General features: G+C 38.2%; 1 protein-coding gene and 1 long non-coding RNA gene across 14 annotated transcripts in view; one reads left to right on the top strand and one right to left on the bottom strand.

The window, feature by feature from the left end:
* Positions 1 to 742: 742 nt before the first annotated feature.
* Positions 743 to 11585, bottom strand: LOC148114544 (uncharacterized). The gene is made up of 2 exons (XR_015733007.1): positions 11465 to 11585; positions 743 to 1834 (listed from the first exon to the last, which is right to left on the bottom strand). It is a non-coding gene; the product is annotated as an uncharacterized LOC148114544 (long non-coding RNA).
* A 168-nt stretch (positions 11586 to 11753) lies between these two features.
* RALGAPB (Ral GTPase activating protein non-catalytic subunit beta) overlaps positions 11754 to 18169 on the top strand; it is a 62102-nt gene continuing 55686 nt past the window's right edge. For 11 of the 13 annotated variants that reach the window (XM_087889249.1, XM_034414099.2, XM_034414097.2 and 8 more), the window contains exon 1: positions 11771 to 12085. In XM_087889249.1, coding sequence (XP_087745375.1) covers positions 12080 to 12085 — 6 coding nt within the window. In that variant the 5' untranslated portion in view covers positions 11771 to 12079. Of the gene's footprint in view, positions 12086 to 18169 lie in introns of all 13 variants that reach the window. The other 2 variants (XM_087889247.1, XM_034414098.2) reach the window with 1 other exon arrangement.

Here is an 18169-nt window from a genome sequence, read left to right as displayed (position 1 = left end):
ATTCTGGTTCACTTGGTATTTCTCAGCCTAATTTACTCAGTGCTACTATTGGAAGAGAAAACAGATAATACTATACATATTTCCTTGAAGCTATATACGAAAGATATATACATCCAGCAGTTTGGCAGTTTGAGTGTCACAGGCTCAAGGTTGACTCAGCTTTCCATCCTTCTGAGGTCAGTAAAATGACCGGATTGTTGGGGGCAATATGCTGACTCTAAACCACTTAGAGAAGGCTTACTGTAAAGCACTGTGAAGCAATATGTAAGTCTTAAGTGTTATTGGTATTTATTTGTAGCCTGCCTTTATTTAATTTTTACAAATAAGGCGGCAAACATATCCACATATCTTCCTCTTCCTATTTTTGCAACAACAGCCCTGTGAGTTGGGTTGAGCTAAGAGGGTGACTATCCCAAAGTCACCTAGCTAGTTTTCATGGCTAAGGTGGGACTTGAACTCAAGCTTTTCCACTTTCTAGGCTGGTGCCTAAACCACTAGACCAAACTGGTTCTCATGCCATTCCAACTAGTAACATAAACAAAATGTATTCTGCAATGATCTTAGGATATATTTATATGAAATTTAGATTTCTGCTTTGCATTATGCAGTGTCTCAGATAGATACCCCCAAATTAAGGCTTTTGTTTTTATTTTATGCTGTTCAAATAGTAATGAAACAAACTGGCTCTTCCTAGATCTAAATACTTTCTATTAATTAATCTAATAAATTAAACTAACTACAGTGCAACTTAAGGGAGTTTTTATTTAATTCATAGCCAAATATGATATTAACCTATCCACATACTGTACAAAATGAAGCTTCTGACCATATTCATTTGCAATAATTGACAAGGATGGGAACGCCCATTAAAAAGTCAAATAGATAAAAATAGAAGATAAATATATACATTGAGTAAATATAATGGTTTTGAAGCCAGTGGTGGTTTCAGTTGACTAATAAATAGTTAACTTGATAAGAAATGCATTGTACTATTCTTATTAAGAGATTAAGTACACTGTATATTTTAACAAAAATGTTTAAAATTGTCTTCTGAAATTATAAATTTTATTTTTAAATGATATGGGAATCTGTAGACTTAGAAACAATAATTTAATTTAAAGAAGACCACTCTGATTGATAATACAGGCCATTTTCAGTTATAGTCTACTTTTTTACAATCATAATAGATCTGATGCCTGCTAACCAGTAGTTAACTCTTGTGTGGCAGTTTATTTAAATGCATTTTAAATACATGGTCTGAGAGCTGAAGGTATGTCAAATTATAGGATCCTTCATGTCTGCAAAGTAATAGCAGAAAGGTCAGACATTTATTTATTTAGTGTATAGCATACAATGTCAGGGAAATTTACAAATGCTAGACACAATGCAGTCTTGACAGCCTTCATCGCTAGTTCATTCTGTTCAGCATTTGCCTGCTTATGCTTGGTGCACCAAAGGGAGAAAACTAGTTTACACCAGCTGACTAGCAGAGCTCAGGTTGCTGGCTCTTCCAGGCTCCTCTGCCAGTCTTGCCTCGCCTCGTATTATGTTGCCTCATGTCGGCCAGGTCCAATGCCAACTTCTGCTTTCTGCACACACACGAACGCAGCAAGGTTTTCCCCACCAAAATGGTACCTATTTATTGCTTGCTTTCAAACTGCTGGGTGGGTAGGAGCTAGGGTATGAGCGACGGGAGCTCACCCTGTCTTGTGGAGCTGGCCTTGAACCGCTGGAGTGGAAACCATTTCTAGCCAGCAGTTTCAGCATCATTAAGCCGCTGCGCCACCGCATCCCCAGGTCAGACATATTCCCCATACAGGCTTTGTCTTAGCATCTACCAGAATATAAAGAAAATAAGATTAGAACTGAATTAATTTTGTACAAGTTTTATATTTGGTTTATTTTCTGTACAGTTAAACTAAATTTAAACAACTGAATTTTTTAATATCAATTTCAGCCTTCCTGAAAACAAGCTTTCTCAAATATGGCCAAAGTGAAGAGTACTTCTGCTATGTATATTATTGTAACCCAGTTGCTAATCCAACATAATGAATCTAATTGCCTATTGGAAAAGAGAAATATAACATAGATAATGGGAAACAATTATAAAAACTATTCATACTATGTATGTTATGGATTACTACTAAAACTGGCAAAACTAATTAATAAAATATCACTTGTAAAGAACTATATAATTTACTTCAAGTAGAATAAGGAATATTTATACTTGCTGTTCTTTTTAATTTTTATGATGATCAATGGGCAGGTCTTTCAGATTGCGAGCTGGGAAACTATAAGAGCTAGGTTCTTCCTGGGTGGTTAAAACTGCTTGGGAGGTGACTTGTGGTTGGATCCATTAGCTTCTTTGAGGAATGGGGTGGTCCCTGTGACTCTGAAGGACACAGTAGCATGTTCCCTCTTTAAGAAGCTATAATTCTGAACAATTGTCCAGTCTCCAACCTTCTTTTTTAGGGAAGATTGTTGAAAAAGTTGTGATGCAACAGTTCCAGAGTATCCTGAAGAAAATAGATGATCTGGACCCATTCTTGTTGGGTTTCAGGCCAGGACACAATACAGAGCTGGCATTGATCATGCTTTTTTGATCAGAATTAATGTAGCTTCTTCTTAGACATGGATCCTGCACCCTGACATTATTCCCCAAAGATCCATATAGTCTGTTTTGTATGGTTTTTCTGGATACACCTGTTCTTTTATTTTTCTGGCTTTGATATGTAAAAGATCCAGAATTGGGTGTTCTTTAAATCTATGTAAATATGTACAAATTTATGTGAATAAATAAATAAATGTATATTTGCTATATATGTCTGCCGTTGGCATGCAAGGAATTCATTTTGTACACATCTTTCAATATTGAATATCAATAACATATTTCCTGTGAAATGTGAAGCTTGACAGCAGTTTCTCTTTAAGTGAACTGTTAGTTAATCTATTCATCAACCTTTCCCATGTGAAACTTGTCAGTTACTGTCACAGGTGTTCACTTCATTGCTGTTCATACAAACAAGCTATTCCAGGTCCATCATCTTTCTATTTTTTGACCTAGCAATGCACAGTATTTAACATCAACATACTCATTAGATAAACCACATAATTCAGCAGCGAATTTCAATTGGAGGGACTCTTTTGGCAGTCAAAATTCAATCATGGCACAATACTTAAAGCACATTGCTCAATACTTTTCTGCAGACTTCCATTTCACAAATAATACAATCTTTAAAGGTAAAGGTTCGTTCTCCGAGCTTGTGGGTTGGTTTCCGAACGTTTCATTACCAGACTAGGTAACATCTTCATATAGGAGGAAGTGTAGCTGTTCGTGGGTCGATGATTGTCTCCCAGCGAAAGTCTCCCAGTGGTGAGCAAGTTTAAGCATTGCACGCCCTTGTAGCTTTGCTATAGTGGTGAATATCTGTAGCTCAGGTATAGGATGAGGGTAAAGGTTCATTCTCTGAGCTTGTGGATTGGTTTCCGAACATTTCGTTACCAGGCTAGGAGAATGAACCTTTACCCTCATACACCTGAGCTACAGATATTCACCAGGATAGCAAATACAATCTTTTTCCACAATAGTTTCTTCCCAACTAAAGTGAAAGAAAGATGCTAAGGAACACATCAGAGCTTTTGGTGCATCAGTATTGCCATCTGCTGTCAGTCTATACCGTTGGAAGCATTACTATACTTGTCATTCAACCTACATATAGCAAAACTGACATATTTGTCATATTTCAATAAAAAAATTAAAAAGGGTTTTAGCATGATGTTATAATTCAGTTACGGAAGGATTGTATCTTACATCTATTTAGATTTAGTTAATTCAAACTAATTACTTCTCTTAATAATAGCAATAGCACTTAGACTTATATACCGCTTCACAGTGCTTTTACAGCCCTCTCTAAACAGTTTACAGAGTCAACATATTGCCCCCAACAATCTGAGTCCATATTTTATTGACCTCGGAAGAATGGAAGGCTGAGTCAACCTTGAGCCTGGTAAGATTCAATCTGCCAAATTGCAGGCAGCCGGCAGTTAGCAGAAGTAGCCTGCTGCAGTACTGCATTCTAAACACTGCGCCACCGTGGCTCAGTGGGTAAATTAAAAACAATTCATCTTGCTTTCTCAGTATATATTTTGATAAAAGAAGACATACCAGTTCTAGTTTGTGTATTCTGTTGACTGCATATTATTTCTATTTCTGATGTGCACTGGAGCATGAAATACAAAAAATGAATTATGTGAAAAATCTTTATTAAAACATTTTCCCAGTCTGACTTCTGGAACTAGTCGGATTACATTTATTTCTTTAGACTTCTTGCTGTGTTTGCAAATAAAAGCTAAACTTCCCTAAAGGATTCAAATAGTAATAAGTGGGACAGTCACAATGTGGAAAGGTGAGATATACATAAAACAAGGGGTCATGGATACCTAGTCAACCTCTTTTCCTCTTTCCATCTCTTTTCCCTACTCTTGTTCAGGCTTGAAATATCTTCTAATAACATCTATTGCTAGATTAAAGGATAAAATTAGAACATTCCCTAATTAATCGCTAAAAAAGAAAAATATGTCTGCTGTTGCTTTACAGGAAAGGGACATGGTATTTCCGCTCCTCTTCTTACAGGTAGTCATCTGGATGAAACAAGTAAGCATATTCTGTTCCCTAGGCCAGGGTTCTCAGATTATTTAAATTTCAGGGAACTCTGGAGTTCTGCAAGCAAGTAATGAGGTTCTGTAAAGAATAGGGGAAAAAGTTTAATCGAAAGTAGGTTGGTGGTGTCCATAGTAATTTTTCTAAGATACAGTAGAAAGAATGGGGTTTGTCAGTTGATATGCAGAAGTTTCTCCCCAAGGGCATTTTGCACATGATATATCATCACTCTGTGTCTAAAAGGTAGGAAGGCAGATTTTTTTAAAGTAACAGTTTGACCTGAAAAAGTTTGAAAAATCCTGCCCAAGTACTATGCTTTTGATGACTGAAATCATTACCAATTACATGTAGGTTTAAATGTCAGCTGGAAATAAATAGTTTGTGTGGTTTTATTGTGGCTAATAACAGAGTGGATTTCAGCACACTGTCTGTTTTGGAAATTAATGGTCTTTGAGAGATTAGCAGTGCTAAGTGTTTGCTTGTTTTCTCATACATAATCTATAGATTTGTAGATAAATGTGGGGGAAAGTGAATTTCTAATATAAATTTCCCTCAAAAAGACACTGATTCAGGAAAAAGCTAAAATAGTCTAGCACTTGAGAAAGCATGGAGAGGGTGGTAATTTGAAATGCAATGCCATAATTTTTCTTTTGCAAAATTAAGATTAAACATTAATTACAAATTCAGCACTTCTACTATATTGTTCTACTTTTATGTTTTAAGCAAATTTCCATGCAGCCATTAAGTTGGATCAATCTCTGGCATCTAAACAGACTAATGCTTTCATCAACCAATTTCCCAGGAGAATTTTCAATTCTTTAAAGGATAATCTAGTAAATTCTCTGACCTTTCTTATGCTTTATCTGTTCTTTTACTTCTTTAAAACTTGCCAATCTTTTTCTAGGCCAATCTTTTGCTAGTCATTGACCAAATATGTAAATACTACTACTACTTTCTACACTTGCCTTCTTTGATTATATATCCAGATATTATATATCTGCTTGATCTACACATCAAGGAAGCAATCAATTTTAATTTCCTCCAAGCAAATGATTCTTTTTCTAGTTCATGGTATTCTTAGTATCTGTCTCTAAATTTGAAAGTGTTTCCCTTCATTCTATAGTTGTTCCTTAATAGCTAGCTTGCATTTTCAAACACTACCACTTAAAAGTCTATTGCTTAGTTATTCTGAGCATTTTTGTTACAGAAATAACATTATCCTTTCATTATCTTGTTTAATTTATCATTACTTTTTCCCATATTTTTTTTAAAAACTTAGACTCTAGCATAATTCTGTGATCAAGTACCCAGTGCCATCTAGTGCCTGGAACTATTCTAACAAACAGCTGTGACCTGCCCAAATTTGATTACCGTATTTTTCCATCAAACTTTGATAGAGATTTTAGATTGTATAGGAAGGATTCTATAGAGATTTTTCATGAAGAAAATCTATATGGCTGCTAGGCGTCAAAAACAACATGATCACAGCTTTTATTTTCTCAGACTTCAGTATTCTTAATTATTAATTAATCCATTTCTGAATTAAATAGTATGCTGTAAATTATAAAGTCACAGCACAAGAAAGATAGTGGGTGAGGTGCAAGTTCTATTTTAGTGTACATCAGAAGTCACTAGGCATAATCAAGTTTCAGAGTTATAAAATACATGCACTCTTTCTTCATACAGGTAGTCCTTGTTTTATGACCATAATTGAACCCAAAATTTCTGTAGCTAAGTGAGACATTTGTTAAGTGAATTCTGCCCCATTTTAAGACCTTTCTTGCCACAGTTGTTAAGTAAATCACTGAAGTTGTTGATTTAGTAACATGGTTGTTAAATGAATCTGGCTTCATTGTTGACTTTGCTTGTTGGAAATTCACAAAAGGGGATCACATGACCCTGGGACACTGCAACCGTCATAAATATGAGTCAGTTGGCAAGCATCTGAATTTTGATCATGTGACTCTGGCGATGCTGCAATGATCGTAAGTCTGAAAAGCAGTCCCAAGTCACTTTTCTCAGTGCTGTTGTAACTTTGAATCATCACTAAATGAACTGTTGTAAGTCGAGGACTACCTTATAACGTAGACTGCCTTATAAACAAAATGGATCATTTTTTTTCATATGTTGGTCTTCAGAGGCCTTAATATGGGTATCCAAATTAGTTTAACACCCCATCTCCACATCTTTCTAATTAGGAATTATTCACTACCCACAACATGTCAGAAGAAGGCAATAGTAAACCACTTCCATATTGTTACCACAGGAAGGAATGTGTCAGAAAGAGTTCACACTAAGCTTGACTCACAGGAGTATACCAATGTACTCCTGTTTCCCTGGTATCTTAAGATGTTTTCTTTTAGCTAACACAGCTTTTCTAGCTTAGCTTCCCCCAAATCCTTTGAACAGTTACACAGCCTGGAATTCTTGAAACTGCCATTCCAACATATCTGGAGGACATTACATTAGGCAATGCTGACTTCACCACTTTGGTTGACTTTCATGGTAGACAGGGCACAATAAAGAAATATAGCTTATTATATTCTTTAAAATGTGTATAATTTTTTTAAAAATAAATGGGTTGTAAGGAAAAACTATCTCATATATCCAGGAATTTAGTAGTATCAAGGGTTGGCAATGGTCCAAATTTGGAGAAATGGGCAGTGCTTTATAACGTTAGGCTCTGGGAACAATGCTTCCTTGCCCTTTCTGTCTACTAAAAATGGCCAGAAAATGACATCACTGGTTTGAATAACTAATTTGTATGTTTGCTAGAAAAAGGGAGAGAGAAAAGTCATATATTTTGTACTGATGAATTTAATACAGCAAACACAGGTTTAGGTCGAAGAGATTTTTTGCTTTTTGCTTACAAATACTGGCTCCTGATTTTGCATGACAAACATTGGTTATAATTCTAAGTAATCTTATAGGAAAAGTAGAGTATAAACCTAACAAACACCACATATAGCTATTAAAGTATCCCAATCTTCAGATTTTATGCTACAAACACCAATAGAGGTGTTTTTTAATAAATTATAGTCATAAAAGATTTACAATTTTCTATCAAAATATTGCTATAATAGATAACTAGCCTAAGATTTGTGAAACTAAACCAACTTTACTTGGTTTAGCTGGCACAAATTTATAATTTACAGACTGACAATGTTTTAACTGATGAAGACTTATAATTTCCTGTCAAAAAATTGTAAACTGGTTAATGCAAAAATGAAAGGGAAAATTCACTGCAGAATTAGACTATACCCAAGAAATGGTCAAGAAAAATGGAAAGTAAAATACTTGCTTATGCAGATCTGGTGCATACTTATTTGTTACAAATAAAAATACTACTGATTTATTAGAATTGATCTTAGACACATGAAAGGAGAGAGGTCATCAAGGGCTTATTGGAAAATAAGACAGCGAAGGTTTAGCATTAATCCTTAAGAATAAAACAGTATGAACCAGGAATTAAGAGGAAGACTTACAAGACTAATACATCCCTCTCTGATTTGTAGAATCAGTGTTACATCCACATATACTCAGGCACACAGTTTACTTTTAATATTTGAAAGTAACACAATCATCCAGGAGACTATAGAGCGCGCTTATCTAAAAAGGGATACTACTTTGAAACACAACTTTCCAGTTAGTGCTGCTGAGAGATTCAAAGAAATCATAACTGATTGAATGAACTATTGGCAATTTCTATGAGCATGGTTAAATGCTGGTAGGCTCATCTTTCTAATTATTAACACTAATCTTACATGGTTTATGTGCAATCCATGGTTTGTTTAATTAAGCTTCCAAGGTGGCAAGAAAGTGAAATCTGGCTTTATCTACAAATATTTTGCCCCTTAACCAGGGGTGAAATGCTCCCGGTTCGGACCGGATCACCCAATCTGGTAGCGATGGTGGTGGGTGGTTCGGAGAACCAGTAGCAAAAATCCCTGCGTCTCCCCCATGCCCAGCTGAGCCGCGTGATCATCAGAGGCTGTTTTTTTTACTTCTAAAAGCATTTCTTCAGCTGAAAAAATGCTTTTAAAAGTAAAAAAAAAAAGCCTCTGATGATCGTGCGGCTCAGCTGGCTAAGGCTGAGAAGAGGCTGTAGGAAAAAAAAAAGCCTTTAAAAGCCTCTGGCGATCCCAGCTGAGTTGCCTGATCGTCAGAGGCTTCTAAAAGCATTTTTTTCTGCAACCTCTTAAGGTTGTAGAAAAAATGCTTTTAAAAGTAAAAAAAAAAGTTGGCCGCGCCCATCGTCACATTACCCCACCACCACCAAGCCACACCCACAGAACCGATAGTAACAAATTTTACATTTCACCCCTGCCCTTAACATATGTAGCCATGGGTGCTGAACAGAATTCCTCTGCCAGCATGGGGAAATTTAGCCTGGGAATTAAAGTCCACATATCTTAAAGTCGCTAAGACGGAAAACATTGTCCTAATGGAAAAGAGGACTCAACAAAGGCAGCCAAGCTATTGCTAAATTTTGATGTCTTATTTCCATCTGATATATGAGTTTGAAGACTAATTTACTGATTTCAACAGTTTCAATATGCTAAACATTTTGAGCATCTTGAAGAAGTTTTTTTCCCCTAGCATTTTCATTCAAATCCATACTTTTTAAGGATCAAGTGTTGATCCATTTGGTTGTAACAGGAATTGACTGACTTGTTACCTGAGCCTGACATCATGGGCTGAAAGAGAATGACTGGCCCAAAGTCATCCAGCTGGCTTTCATGACTAAGAAAAGATTAGAATTTGCAATCTCTTGGTTTCTGGCCCAAACTGGAAGAATCATTCTTTGCTAACATTTTTTGCCTAAGCACGTGGAGATCAAATCAGAGTCAATGCTAGTTAGCATTGTCACTCATGCTTAGTCACTTCCAGTCTTCACTATTTTTTTTTTTTTAATTTGATTTATATGCCGCCCTTCTCCGGAGACTCAGGGCGGCTTACAGTGCATTCAGCAATAGCCTTCATACTTTTGTATATTTATACAAAGTCAGCTTATTGCCCCCACAAACTGGGTCCTCATTTAACCTACCTTAGAAAGGATGGAAGGCTGAGTCAACCTTGAGCCTTGGAGAGATTCGAACCAGCAGTAAATTGCAGGCAGCTGTGTTAATAACAGGGTGCTTTAAACCACTGTAGTACAATGCACTCTCCATGGGGCTGCCCTTGAAGAGCATCTGGAAGCTCCAGTTGGTGCAAAATGCAGTGGCCCGCATGGTTTTGTGCAGACCTCGGTGTGCACATGTATCATGTCTCCTGCGGGAGGTACATTGGTTGCCAATTTGCTTCCTGATGCAATTCAAGGTGCTGGTTGTCACCTTTAAAGCCCTTCATGGCTTAGGACCAGGTTATCTGAGGGACTGCCTCTTGCCGGTCACATCTACTCACCCCACCAGAGCAGGGAGGCAAGGAAGGTTGTGGATCCCATCCCTTAGGGCTGTGATGGCGAACCTATGGCATGCGTGCCACAGGTGGCACACAGAGCCATATCTGTGGGCACGCGAGTGTTGCCCTAGCTCAGCTCCAGCATGCATTCGCACACCGGCCAGCTGATTTTTGGGCTCACCGGAAGGCAGGGAAAGGCCATTTTTGCTCTCCCTGGGCTCCTAGAAAGCCTCTGGAGCCTGGAGTGGGTGAAAAACGGGCCTTCCAGTCCCATCCGAAGTCGGGAAATGGGCCGTTTCTGGCCTCTGGGGGGGGGGAAGGCAGTTTTCGCCCTCCCCAGGCTCCAAGAAAGCCTCTGGAGCCTGGGGAGGGAGAAAAACGGGCCTACCAAGCCCACTGTGCCAAAAGCAGGGGGAGCGCAGGGGGGGTCATGCGTGCATGCGCGGGGGGGCCATTGAATTATGGGTCTGGGCATGAGCATGCGTAACCCCCACACATCCCCGCTTTTGGCACACAATGGCAAAAAGGTTAGCCATCACTGCCCTAGGGAGATACACTTGGTGGGACAGAAGAGGAGCCTTCTCCATAGTGGCTCCCTTTCTCTGGAACAGTGTTTCTCAACCTTGGAAGCTTGAAGATGGGCGGACTTCAACTCCCAGAATCCCCCAGCCAGCGTTGCTGGCTAGGGGATTCTGGGAGTTGAAGTCCGCCCATCTTCAAGCTTCCAAGGTTGAGAAACACTGCTCTGGAACCTCAGAGATTAGAGTGGGCCCCACACTAACTCTTTCGGAAGGCGCTGAAGACTGGTTCTGCCAGTGGATCCGGGGAACACAGAGCGGGATGAAGCCCATTAAATGGCTCATGTAATGTGTTGTTGCCAGGGTTATGTTATTATATTATTTTAGTACATGATTATTCTCTTTTATTAGTTTTAGTGTTTTATATATGAGGTTTCTATGTTCTAGTAAGCCGCCTTGAGTCGCCATGTGCGAATAGACGCCGATATAAATTTCCTAAAATCAAATCAAATCAAAATAATAAAATAAAATAATAAAATAAAATAAAATAATGAAATGAAATAAAATGAAATAATAAAATAAATAATAAAATAAATAATAAAATAAAATAAAATAAATAATAAAATAAAATAAAATAATAAAATAAAATAAATTAAAATAATAAAATAAATTAAAATAATAAAATAAAATAAAATAAAATCAATCAATCTGAGGTGCCATCCTCCAGTTCCTCACTATTCGGAAACAAGGCCAGGTTACTTCCCGCCTGTAAAGCAGGTAAAATAGCCTCTTGTTAACACCGCGGAGGAGGCTTGAACAGGCACTGCTGGGGTTGAACAACAAACACTGCAGTAAAACTACGGCAAGAGCGACAGCGGAGTCACACCGTCGGTTTGTAACGCAGTCCGTTTCCCCCAAACTGTCCCTCTCCAGATGTTTTGGGCAGCAAGGTCTTCCTTATCCCTTGGTCAGCACTGCAACCCCGCTTGGGATGACACGATTCCACGGTCGGGAATTTAACGGCAGCGACTGCGGAAAGAGCGAGGACCACGAGTCACGAAAACAAACGCGGCTCCTTTAAATGCGACATCCTGAGGGCTAAGGAAAGTGGGCCGAGCCAAGCGAACGGCGTTTGCGTAAAGCGCAAAACTTTCAAAAATCCCCTCCTCCTCCTCCTCCTCCCTCTCCCTCCTCCCTTCTCCTCCCCCCCCACCCGCCGCCTTCTAAGGGAAACGTCACGCTCGTACGTACTTCCGGTTGGGAGCGAGCGTCGAGGGTAGAGAGAACTTCTTTCGCACGGCAGGGAATGTTGTCAAGGCGCGTGCGTGTTGTACGGGATGAATGTCGGGTTTTCGGGCGTGAGTTTTTTAAGACGGCCGGAAGTGTCCAGAGAGACCTGAGCGGAGCGTTCGATTCCTCACTCCCGGCGGGCGCTATGGAGCCGGGCGCTTGAGGGCGGAGCGGCTGCCTTTTACCCCAGACATGTCAGCCGGTCATCTCGATGCAGGTAAGCCGCGACCGGGTTCTTTGCCCGTTGACTACACCCAGAAGCCGCGCGGGGCCGCCTTTGGCTTTGCCGGGCCCTGCATCAGCGGGCTCTGACCTCTGCGCCGCATTCTGGCCTTTCCTTTCCTTCTGGGATTGGAGGCCTTGACGCCGAATGCCTTTTCCTGGAAGATTAATCCTGGCGAAAGACTCCCGGGCGTCCCTTCTCTTCCCCCACCCACCCCACCCCGGGGGTTGCCGCTTCGTGGCGCTGAGGCTCCGGGTGGTGCATGAGATGGGGAAGCGTGCACGGGGTGGGGCCGCTGCTCGGGAAAAGTGCTCCCTGCGGGAAATGAGCCGGTCTTCTCACGAACTTAGGGCGCGGGAAGCTGGGGCTAGGCCATGTCTGGGCCGAGCGCTTTCCATTCCGAAGCATTCCCACCTCAGCGATCTGAGTAAACTCGGGTTGGTTTGCTGCTACTCGGAGCAAGCAACCTGTAGAGCAGGGGCTGACCGATGAGGATCAAACTCTGGGCTCGATACTCGGCTCGGGCATGTACGTAAGATTGAGAAAGACAATCAAATGCCCTCCAGATGTTTTGGACTTCATCTCCCATCAGCCCCAGTTAGCCTAGCGAATAGCAAAGGATTGTGGGAGTTGTTGTTCAAAATATCCGGAGGACACCAGTTTCCTGTATTTTGGGTAAACGGATTTTAATCGGGCATGCCTTTCCCCTTTCCCTCGCTTATAGGCGGGGTTGTTGCTGATCTTTTTTTAAAAGGATATTTCTCTCCAACATAATGCATTGGCAAATTGAAATACCATTAAGAATGATGTTCACATTTACTCTCTGGCCTGAATATATTAGTTGTTGTTTTAATATTTCTCTGAAGTTTATAAAGAGGACATTTATTGTACTGTTTTAGTTTAGGATTATATTAAATACAGAGTGCGAGAAGTTCTGCAAAGGGGCGTGCATAAGTGCATCAGCGTGCCTACCATTCCTGTCCTAATGTTTTCTTTTATTCGTATCCTTTTCATGTATTTATAATTATGTTTACACTTGTATCTGTCATAAAATACATGCTTGGTGAAATAACTAAAATTAAAAAAAATACTGTGTAAACATGCCCTATCCTGGTTGCACTACTTAACTTATTGGAACAGCTTTAGTTTATCATTAGAGCTACTTGTGTTACTTTCCCCCAAATCTTGTAAAAATTTAAGTCATTCTGAAGCTAGCCATAGAATTTATATGAAAGGGCTTTATTATTTTGTCCACAGCAGGTGGCAGCACCTAGCTGATATTAGCTGATCTCAAAAACACCAAGCAGTATTGGACTTGATTAGTACTTGGATGAGGGACCACCAGGAAATTCCAGGGCTACAGAATAGATTGGGGAATTAAAAAAAGATCACCCTTAAAGATGGTAATGGCAATCCCCTTTTATTCTGTTGCAAGGAAAACTACATGAATATGTTCCTATAGCATCACAAGTCAAACCTGATCTGAAGAAGTCTCCTTTTGTTGCTATTTCTTATTATTTTACATCATGCCTAAGGGTAAGCAGGAAGTTTATTGAATTCCTGATTTTCCCTACTAAATTGCTTTAAACTGTTTCAGTGAGAGTGCCGCATTCTTGTCCTCATGTATTCTATCCAGGTATTGATCATATGCCAATATTTGTACTCTGTAAAGCCTCAAAACTCCATTAATTCAAAAGGATGATACACATTCCTTATACCTTTTTAAAAACCTCCAGAATTATTTATCATTATTTCCTGATTTAGAATCTTGGGGCTTCTATTTGCTACACCTATTACTTAGAGAGTGTGTCTTCTTAGCATATCTATAAAAGCACTGATGGATATTTTATACTTAACAAAAAAAGGCCCTAGATTTGTATGACGAACATCTTGCATAGTCGTTGATCTCATGCTCATCTTACACTGATTCTTAAGATCTTTGTAGCTAGATTTGTTTACCAGCTTTCTAGCTATAATTTAGTATTTTCTGAAGTGCAGCCTACTTTGCTGAAAACTTGTAGGGCAACCACAGTTTAAGAATATACAACTGTATTTCTGTGTTAAATAATGTAATCATATGGATTTCTCTTGTGCATATGTGAATTAACCCCAAAATAACAAGGTTATTGAAGATTGTATAAAATGTGTCATATGGAAATATAGAGTACAGAACATATAATTGAACACCATAATACCATTTTATTTCATGGACTAACTTGCAAACAAAAAAGAAAGTATGCAGATAAAAGGAGCTTCTTTGCATGTATGGGTCATCCTAAGATAAACAGTATAATCGTAAACTTAATGTCATTTGAAAATATCCAGAATTTAATAATCCTTGAATAAATTGTATGTTTCTTTTTAGATTGTTAAATATATTTATATTTAATCTTTCAAAGATTTCAAGGTGATTTGCAATTTTTTTTCTGTTTCCCTATTGGTTTTGCAGCAAGGCTTTGATGAAGATTGGCTGAGGGTTGACTGTTCCAGGGCTCATAGTAGTGAGTTGAGATTAGATATTTTTTCCAGAGCTAATTTAACATTAAAACTGGACTCTTATAGTGCACTATAGTATAGTTCAACCTGCAATATTTTCTTTTGAGCTTAGGAATTTAAATACTTGAGAATCTTTATTGATAAAAGCAGTTTGTGGATTTGGCAGTACTGAAATTTTGTTCGCTATCATTAAAATCAAAAGCAGTAAGAAGCAAGGTGTATGTCATATTTGTCTTCCATTTATGAGATGGAGAAGGAGAAAAGCTATATGGTCGCTAAGAGTCAAAAACAACTTGATAACACAAAATCTATGAAATGAGCCTTCCCCCACTGAATTACGTGTATAACTCCAGGCACCCTCTTGGGTTGTGGCTGTATGCATGCTCCCTTTTATCTTGGGGAAATGATTGATTTTCAGTAAATATATAGCAGGAGTTAAGATCTGTGGCTCACCAAATATTACTGGTAAATATCTCCCACAGCTCCATCCAACATAAGATGAATGATGCTAGTGGTGCAGCAACATTTGGATGACCATAGGTACCTGTTCCCTTGCAGAAAACTGCATTGTGTACAGTATGGGCTAACCACATTTTAAAAGAAAAAAGACACAACAAAATGCAGTTGAGTCCTATCTTTATTTTCTTCTACCTAATGGGTAAATCTTGCCATACCAAAGTTATAACCTTCTAACCAGTAGATATATTCTAGGAGAATGTAGGGTGTGGCACCCTGAACTTCTTTCCCTTTCCCATCTAGCTTGGGGCTGTGCAATTTCTTGATTTAGATTTCTCTGTGATGGAATGTACTCCCCCTTTCCATGTATCTTCTTGGCCTCTGCTTCTTTAATATGTCTCCTTAGCCTGGTAGCCAGTGCTGCTATGAATCTTTGTTTAGCAATCTCTAGAGCACCAGATGGTGTCAGACCCTTGTATATTTTCAGTAACCAAGTCTTGTCCTTAATCTTCATATCCTTCTGTAATGCCACCAGCTGACTAACCTCTCAGAGTTGTCTTTTTTTTTTTTTTAAAAAAAATCCGTTATGAAGGTTATATAGCTGTAATTTTGAAGGCCAGCAAACATTCTGCTGTCCAGGCAAACTATTGTTCAATTTCCTTTTTAAATGTTAATGCAAACTTTTGGCAGTGAATCTTGTCACATAGATTACAGACACTATTACATTTCTTTGTTGATTCTGAACAGCCTGGTTTTGTAAAAGAGCAACAAACCTTTGATATATTGGCAATGGGTTTTTTTTTAGAGAAAGTTGAAATAGCCAGGTCTTGTTGGATACAAACAAAGCCTTTCACATATTACAGTAAAATTTTTCAGATGATATCTTAGCCAAACATAGATTTCCTTCTTCTTTATTAATTGGATTAAAATGTGATATTTTAATTATTTGGCCAAGGTCAGTACAAAAGGAATTATTTCCTCATCAAGATACTTCTTGGAATCTTGGTGAATGCCAATTATCTTCTTATATAATTAGGTATTGATAGGATATATTGGGCATAAAAGTGGTTGGAGTCGAGTACATACTTTTTTAATTATGAAAATTATATATCCAAATATATTATTAATATAGTAAATGGTTGGTTACATTATCAGATTACCAGATTAATTTGCAGTTTTATTTGGAGCTCATTTTTACTTTGTTTCATTTTTGTTCCTTGAGTCTGTAAAAATTCTCAGTCATCCAGGTCATGGTTGTCCCAAAGGTGCTTTTTCAGGAGGCAACTAGACTTTCTTGTTTTTTCTTTGAAGACGTTTCGCTCCTCATCCAAGAAGCTTCTTCAGCTCTGACAGGATAGTGGGGAATGGAAGGATAAATCCAAAAAAATAGAAGTGCTAAATGGTCTTTAAACATGAGAGAATTAATATGATTTCACTTCATGTGTTACCATTGTAACCCAGAAGAATCTATATATAGATATTTAGCTTTTGTTATTGATTTAGTTTACAAAAAGTCAGTTTCTAAACATAACATTAAACTTTGGCCACACAACATAATACTGATCAAGCTTTCCATTACGTCAGTAAAGGTCCAGTTCATAAGCAGAAAGTAAATACATGTCATCCATGTAAAGTTTTAAATGAGAATGGCACTGTCTTCCCATTTTAAAAGAGTAATTTAAAAACTACATGCTCATAGTTCTTCATGTCATAAATTCCAAATGTTTGCAATTCAAAATCACATTAATATCTTTTATCATATTACTGTTCCTAATCCAGTTTCTTCTTCTTCTATTCAATCATGTTCAATTCTCAAAGACTGCTTGGACAAGTCACTGAAGTTTTCTTGGCAAGGTTTTTCAGAAGTGTTTGCCATAACACTCTTCCTATGGCTGAAAGTAAGTGACTTGCCCAAGGTCATCCAGCGAGATTTGTAGCTAAGGTGGGACAAGAACTCACGGGATATTTAAATCCTTCCATTTTTATCCTTCCATTCCCCACTATCCTGTCAGAGCTGAAGAAGCTTCTTGGATGAGGAGTGAAACGTCTTCAAAGAAAAAACAAGAAAGTCCAGTTGCCTTCTGAAAAAGCACCTTTCTTCCTTGAGTGTTTCAATTTTGTTCCTTGGGAATTTTTTTTAAACCAATAATTGTGCATTATGTTTTTAATTTTTTGGGTACAATATATGGCCTAGAGAACTCTGGTTATTGGGTAGGTTATATAATAAATATCTGGCTTATTTTATGATTATCAATTATATTTCATCTTTGCAAAAGAGGACACATCCAGGCTGGTTTGTTTTTTAATCCAACATTTATGGCATGAAATCCCAAGTTTTCAGTGTTTGTGTTAGTAGGTACAACTCCTTGCTGCTTCAGTTATGATATGAAAGTAGAAAACAGTGAGATTATCTAGTATTTGCGGAGAACTTATGTTTCTGCTATTTAAACCCGTATTTGCTACATGAAATAACCCAAAATTTAGAAGCACTTTTCAGGTAGGTAAAGACTACTGTAAGTATAAACTCTACAAACTCGGCTGTGCTTCTGGTGTGTTGTGGCCAGCAGCCTATTTTATGTTGTTGGCCATTCCCTCTCCATTCACACAGAAATCAGGGGGCAGCTGGTGACCGGATTCTTTCCAATAGACATTAGCTGACAAGAGTCAGTCCTATTGCTTCTAAAAACTGCATGTGCCATCAACTGCTGCTCCCTTACTTCCTCCAACTGAATTGCCACTCCAGTTCTAAGCCTTGACATTTCAAGATAATTTTAGTTTCAGCAGAATGGAGCAGGATTGCAGTAGAAACAGGATAGAGGTGTGAGGACACTATCATGAATTAACTTTAGTAGCACGATCTACCTTTTATGATTACAGGTGAGAAATGAGTGAGGTGCACTTTTTGGTGGAATATAAAATACCCTTTTCATTTCTTACAAGTTTCTTTAACTTTCAGAAGACCATTTATGCAATAGACAAAGCTATAGTTTGCTTGAACAGTAATAAATAAATCACCATTATGGTCATTAAGCTATATGTTTTGCTCAAAATCCTGAAGTAGTTTAGGCAATCATATATTATGCTAAACTGAAACTCAACAAACTACACCACAGTTTAGCTCGGTGC

Source organism: Pantherophis guttatus, chromosome 3, assembly GCF_059756535.1.
Source record: "Pantherophis guttatus breed Tessera chromosome 3, ASM5975653v1, whole genome shotgun sequence".
Lineage (NCBI taxonomy): Eukaryota > Metazoa > Chordata > Lepidosauria > Squamata > Colubridae > Pantherophis > Pantherophis guttatus.
This window is presented reverse-complemented; position numbering and strand designations above follow the sequence as displayed.